The sequence below is a fragment of the Octopus bimaculoides genome, chromosome 2, assembly GCF_001194135.2.
Source record: "Octopus bimaculoides isolate UCB-OBI-ISO-001 chromosome 2, ASM119413v2, whole genome shotgun sequence".
In the NCBI taxonomy this organism is placed as follows: domain Eukaryota; kingdom Metazoa; phylum Mollusca; class Cephalopoda; order Octopoda; family Octopodidae; genus Octopus; species Octopus bimaculoides.
Genome location: NC_068982.1, coordinates 174975558 through 174983010, shown reverse-complemented (window position 1 = coordinate 174983010; position 7453 = coordinate 174975558). Strand labels below are relative to the sequence as shown.

General features: G+C 36.3%; 1 protein-coding gene across 2 annotated transcripts in view; it reads right to left on the bottom strand.

Moving 5' to 3' along the window:
• Positions 1-4827: 4827 nt before the first annotated feature.
• LOC106871739 (succinate dehydrogenase [ubiquinone] cytochrome b small subunit A, mitochondrial) overlaps positions 4828-7453 on the bottom strand; it is a 47617-nt gene continuing 44991 nt past the window's right edge. For both annotated transcript variants that reach the window (XM_014918357.2, XM_014918358.2), the window contains one exon: positions 4828-7001. In XM_014918357.2, coding sequence (XP_014773843.1) covers positions 6839-7001 — 163 coding nt within the window. In that variant the 3' untranslated portion in view covers positions 4828-6838. The remainder of the gene's footprint in view (positions 7002-7453) is intronic.

The window sequence follows — 7453 nt, the reverse complement described above, 5'->3', positions numbered from 1 at the left end:
CCAGCAGCATAAATAAATCTATTTAGTTTCTAGTGGGATGTCAATGGTCTCCTGAACGCTTTCGCAACTTCAGGGTTTAAGACCAAGGGAAGTAACTCAGAAGTCATAACTTGAGTACATAAAAGATGTTTTCAATTAAGTGACGAGCTGGCAAGAATCGTTAGCACACCGGGCAAAATGCTCAGCGGCATTTCGCCCATCTCTACGTTCTGAGTTCAAATTCCACCGAGGTTGATCAGCTGAATACTGGGGTCGATGTATTCGACTTCGCCTCTCCTCCGAAATATCTGGCCTTGTGCCAAAATTTGTTATCGAAGTTTTGCACAGAGAAGGCGCCGAGCAGGAAGAATCATTAGCAAGCCGGACAAAATACTTAGAACGCCAAGACGGACAAAATGTCACCAAGTTCAAATTCCGCCGAGGTCGACTACCCGCTCCCCACGACATTGCTGATCTTGTGTGCCAAAATTTGCAACTTCAAACATTCTGTACCTTCAGATCAAATTATGTTCATCTCGATAACCTCGCTATATTTCTTAGATTATACATCTGACCTCAAAATTTGTGAGCGTGGTATTCAGAGTCAATTCTCCTGAATGCTCATGCAATCTCCGGTAATATATTAAAAAAATAAAACTTTCCAAAATGTTCTTAAATATTTTAACTCAGGCAGCATGATTTATATATATATATAGACCCTGATAGACCCTGCTATGTCAAGATGGACTTATATATTCTTCCTCTGCTCTCTCCCACTTGGTTTTAATATGTTGCCACATTTGTAATATGTCTTTTTTCTACATTTTTTCGTGCAGCTGAAGATTGCTCTTCATATTGCATTTAAGGTAATGCTCACATTACTTAAATAAATTGAAGTAGCATGAAACGTGCGTACTGCAATCACTTTTGAAATCCGTGTTGCTTATTATTTGATTTTAATCACCCATCCTTTTGGGATGTGAAATTCGGGTGCCTTCGCATAAGTACCATATTCAAGCCTTGAATCTATATCTAAACCGTCTATATATATATATATATATATATATAATGTGTGTGGAGTAAAACATTGCGCAGGATGACGAAAGAACACAAGGGGAAAAAATACACACACAAAATGTGCACATGCTCATTCTTCCGCAGTTACCAACCAAAAGTCCACACAATTTCGCATATATGGTATGGTGTATGTGTGCACACGCTCGCACGATCGGAGAAATCTAGTGAAATTAGAGGTCGGTAACAGGGAAGTAACTCTGAATAAATGCCCTAAAAAAGTAACGTTAAAAAAATGAAGAAAAAAAAAAACAAAATCATCGCTCCCTAAGCTTAACTAATTTTACAAATTTAAGTACCTGCCAAATAACACGACAAAATCTTATTCACCTATTGAACTACGTGCCACTTAGAGATTTGATCCCTTATAAAGGCACAATGTCTCAGATGATATTACACAGAGTTTCAGCTCTGGTGGAAAGAGTAAAAACTGCAATACTTCCATCATTTAACATCCGTTTTCCATACTGGCATGGATTGGACGGTTTCACTGAAGACTGGGGAGCTGCACCAGGTTCCAATCTGATTTGGCATGGTTTCTACGGCTGGATGCCCTTCCTAACGCTAACCACTCCAAGAGAGTAGTGGATGTTTTTTTACGAGACATTGGCACGGGTGCCAGTTGTGACCAGTTATACCGACCACAACACCTTTTCTAATTCCTGAACTGACATCATTGTTTTATTAGCTTACAAATCAATAAACTACCCACCGTTTGGTAATTTTAGTTAATTACTACAGCAGTTAAGATCATTGGACAAGTCACAGTCCAAGATTCACAAAAGACTGATGATCAGTAATAAACTAAAAGATGAATGAAGTATTAACACTGTACTTCATTATTAACATGTATGTTGACAAACTCCAGTAAAATCTCGTATAACAATATCATCATTCAACACTCATTTTCCATATTGGCATGGGTTGGATGGTTTGACCGGAGCTATCATGGTTTCTATGGCTGGATGCCTGTCGTAACAACCAATCACTCCAGAGTGGCACCAGCACAATATCAATTCTGGTGTTGAGTACACTAAGGCGCCAGGTATCTCAATCCTTTGAAGACCAATAAAATAAAATTCATATCTCTCACCAAAAACGTAGAAGGAACACAATTCGAAGTCAGAATGGTGGGAAATATACAAATAAAAAGTACATAAATGATACTAACCAAAAAGTTGTAACTCTTTCTATAGATAAGTATTTGTCAGCTGATGAAGCAATCTTAAGTACTTTATACCAAGGTGATAGGCGGCGAGCTGGCAGAATCGTTAGCATGCCGGGCGAAATGCTTAGCGGTATTTCGTCTGCCGTTACGTTCCGAGTTCAAATTCCGCCGAGGTCGACTGTGCCTTTCACCCTTTCGGGGTCGATAAATTAAGTACCAGTTACGCACTGGGGTCGATGTAATCAACAATCCGTTCATCTGTTCTTGTTTGTTCCCTCTATGTTTAGCCCCTTGTGGGCAATAACAAAATAGATATGGTCCAGTAAGACCATAAACTTGTCCATAGTTGTCTCTTACCTGCAAATAACTTTCCCCTCCTGCACACAAATTAAGTTTAACCCTTTAGTATTCAGATTATTATGTCATCATCGTTTAACATCCGCTTTCCATGCTAGCATGGGTTAAAAGTAATATTTATTTATTTATTCACATCATCCTGAATCTATCCTGCATTATCTCATGACGTCAAGATTTTAGTGATGTGATTGTTTATTTTTAAAATGACCATCTTAGTGTAGGTGTGAGAGGCCACTGTCCAGTTTGAACATAAAACAGGTTGACTCTTCGAGCTGGATATGGCCAGTTTAAATGCTAAAGGGTTAATAGATTCCTTCTTAATTTATTGATATTACTTTCCCTTTTATTTGAAAATCTCTGACAACTGCTTCTGGTTTTTTTTTTTCTTTTTCCAAATGAGAAAAATTTTAATTACCATATCTACTTACATAAAAGTCACACTGCCCATAATTTCTTCTTTTTAGACCTTCATTTACATAATTTCTAAAATCTAATTGAATCTCGATGAAGCAATCCCAATGATATTTTTAATACAAATGTTAAACACCACACTTCTATAAAATTAAGACAATTAGTAATTGCTTACTAGAATAAAATCCACCAAGTATACCATTTTTCTATCAACAAAATGTTTGTTAGCTAAAAATTACATCAGATTCATCTGAAAGATCAATAATTCATATTCCACTGTCAGCACTACACACCATCTATAATGAAGATACTTGCTAGTTCAGTCTATCTTGATATCAATCTGTACTGTGCCATTAATAGATACAGCTTACTACTCTAAACAGAGGAAGCTCTATAGCGAAGAAAGGTTTCATTGGTGTGTAGTACTGACTTCCAAGTCTTCCTTTTGACTTGAGATAAGCAACAGGAAAACTTACTCCAGTGCTGTTACCCAGGATCCTGGAGTCAGCTGGGTTATTTTTAAAATTTCATTTAAAATATAAGATATAAACTTACTTTACCCACCAATAACAGCAATATGCCTTTCAGGCATAAGAAATCTGGCATGTTAAATTAACTGCTATATAGTGGTTACACGGCCACTGCATGGACTCTTCTATTTTTAATTAACAAGTATTGATTTTTTTAAACTGATGTAGACCAGTTTGTGTCCAAGCTGTATACACAATTAGTTACTGACCTCTTCTTTGAGAGAAGACAGGTACTCTTTTTCTGAAGGTCTAATAGTAGACACAAATGAAATCCCACTTGTTCAGTGCATAGAGATAGAAACCTGTGATGTGACCACTTTGTTTAATTCTTCACAATTGATTAGAGTTTATTAAAAATCAATATAATTTTTAAGGATACACAGGAACTTGTCATATATAACTAAAGAGTGCCAAGTGACAAAGAGATTGAAAATCCCTGATAAAAAAAAGACTTGAAACTAGTCAAATTGATCCCACTTTTTCTGTCCATACTATTAAAATGTGCAATAGTTTACTTTTCATAGTAAAGGTAAAATTGTGGTCTTATCAAAATAAATAAACCTTATATTTCATTCCAAATTATCCAGGAACACTACATGGAGGATTATTAATTATTTTTCAAGTTTTATTTTGTAATGTTTTTAATATAAGAGAAAAATAAAAAAGTTGTCTTCTGCCAAATATTTTCTGAGGTTTTGAGGGGTTTTTTGTGGAGGTGGTGGTGTATCTTCAAATATACATCATTGTTTCATAGAAAGTTTACTTTGGGCTTCTTTTAGTTTCTGTCAACCAAATCCTCTCACAAGACTTTGGTCGGCCTGAGATTATAGTAGAAGACACTTACCCAAGGTGCCATGCAGTCAGACTGAACCTGGAACCATGAAGTTATTTTCTGAATCATGTATCACATGCTTATGCATCCAGATTCTCATCTGAATACCATTAAACAGCAAGAGAACAAATATGGAAAATGGTTGTATAGACAAGAAGAAAACTGAAGTAACAGAAAGGAGATGTATGCAAGACTGATAGCTGACTATGAGGCTGCTTTACATAATAGAGCATAAACTAAATGTGGTAATGTTTCCTTTCAGGTATTAACTTTCATTGTTTCAATAAGAACAATGCAGGGAAACTTCCACCCAACATTTACCATACAAGTACCATTGAATGCTAATGAAATGCACATTGAACATACTTCCTGTCTCCATCAGACTGGTCCATCTGAGTTATGTCTGTAACTGGTGTACCAGTTAGTCCAGGTAACCACCGCTGTATCATATCAAAATAAACAAAACAAAACAGCAATTATTTAGAACTATCTTCAGTTTAATCTCTTTAAGACTGATTTATTAATAAAAAAAAAAAAGTAAATAGATTTCTGCAGTACATTGGTACGAAAACAGAAATTTGTAGTTCAGAATAATGCTTTACTGGAATATTCTACCAGATTAGCACAACATGGATGACAATCTCTGCTAGGTTTTGTTAATTTTGGTAAATGTAAGTCCTTGGAATAAGTCCTCTGGAAAATATATAACTTTACTTTTTGACAAATAAAACTAACAAAGTAGCCAGCAAAATACTGGTTAACATGTATCCTTAAGCCAAATAAGATTGCGTTCTCTTAATTTATCTGAAAGATCCCCTTCTATTAATGCATAAGACATTCACACCAACAATAAATATCCTAAGAAAAAGCCTAACTAAATTCCTCTTCTTCTCAAACCCCAAAAAATGAACTAAAGGGATGTTATAAAAGCCACATGCATAGTATAAACTATCTCCTTCATAAAGATACCTCTATCTACATCCCACTTTAAGGACAAAAAATTAAAAACAGAAATGATAAACAAACCACCAGCTAGGATATATATAAATATATATATATATATATTGGTAAATGCTCAAAAGAAATCTCTACAAGAACCCAGTGGCCACATTAACTCTATGGAAAACGTTGGTACCCATAAACCTTAGCAGAAACCTGCAGCAAAGTACACTACCCCCAACAAATTCTTGAATGAGCAGCCTGCAACGTGGTCCATTAGCACTAACAAACCTTTTAGCAAATCTTCAACAGAGTGCATTTGCATCTCACAAACCTTTATCTGAACTTTCAAAGAACAACATTCAGACCAAAACACTGTCAGAGTCTCTCACAAAATAATATCTAGACCAACCAACTTTAGAAGAGCCTTGCATTAGAGTACAAAAATGCACCAATAAAAATACTGTGGCAAGATTTCTCTCACAGTTCATTTCCAGCAACAAACCTTAGTATAACCTTTGACCTTTAAAGGAATCTAACTTTAAAGGGTCTCCAACAGGACTCATATAAACACTTTAAATACAACTGTAAGGCAGCTCCATAATATACATACATAAATTGATAGGTTTTAATCAATTAGTGTTAAAGTATCTACAATTTGCTTGTTATATGTGTGTAGAATGTAAATTATAATGAGTGGGCAAGTTCTAGAGAACTTATAACCAAAAGAGTAAGAACTTAAGGCTATGTGTTTGTGTAAGAAAGAGAGGAATCACAAGTGCTCTCTGCCAAAAATAATAATCTCTTAGGTTGATGCAAAGCAACGAATAGATAGTATAGTGGTACAGTTAAGTGAACTGACCCCAGTACAAGGCTGACATTTATTTAATCAAGCCTGAAAGGATGGAGGACAAAGCATACCTCAATGAAATTAGAACTCAGACAATTGAGGAGGTGGAATTAACTATTGTAAAGCATTCAATCCAGTGTGCTACTACTGTTTCTGCTATTCCACTATCTTAGTTTTTATTATAATAATAATAATCCTTTCTACTATAGGCACAAAGCCTGAAATTTGGGGGACGGGGATAGTCGATTACATCGACCCAGTACTCAACTGGTACTTATTTCATCGACCCCAAAAGGATGAAAGGCAAAGTCAACCTCGGCGGAATTTGAACTCAGAACATTAAGACGGACAAAATGCTGCTAAGCAATTTGCCCGGCGTGCTAACAGTTCTGCCAGCTCGCCACCTCCAATAGTAATAATAATAATAATAATAATAATAATAACAACAATAATAAACACACAGATACATACACAAACTAAAATAAGTGAAAAATTCTGCAGTGAGGTTTCAAAGTGGAAGCTGATTTCTATTTCCTATATATTAGTTATAATGTGTAAGTAACAGGATTTCCACCATGTTTGTGTGTGTGTGTGTATGTGTGCATGTGTTTACATAAATTTATGTGTGTGTGTGTGCTGAATGAGTAGTACTGAGAGGGTAGTGTGGGCGGCAGAGTAGGAGGAGTACAATTTCAGGTCTAATGAATACTCCATAGTAAGAGCAAAGCACGAGAGGCGCCAATATCATTGTAGTTGAAATGCAGTAATCCAGCCATTGCAAGAATGGTGAGACACAGCCAAACCTTCTGGATCCAAGGAATATACTTTGCTACGTAATCTTGCAAAATTTGATCAATACCCCTGGAAAGAAGAAACAAAATTAAATGACATTAGGTTTGTTCATAAATTTCATTGTTATACACATATCTTATTGTCATTATATTAAATTTCCCCCACTCACCCACATTTTAACTCCCACCCATCATCACCCTGTCACTCATTTCATGAAAGATTGTTGTTGGCACTCCGTCGCTTATGACGTCGAGGGTTCCAGCTGATCCGATCAATGGAACAGCCTGCTCGTGAAATTAACGTGCAAGTGGCTGAGCATTCCACAGACACGTGTACCCTTAACATAGCTCTCAGGGATATTCAGCGTGACACAGTGTGGCAAGGCTGACCCTTTGAATTACAGGCACAACAGAAACAGGAAGTAAGAGAAAGTTGTGGTGAAAGAGTAGAGCAGGGTTCGCCACCATCCCCTGCTGGAGCCTCGTGGAGCTTTAGGTGTTTTCACTCAATAAACACACACA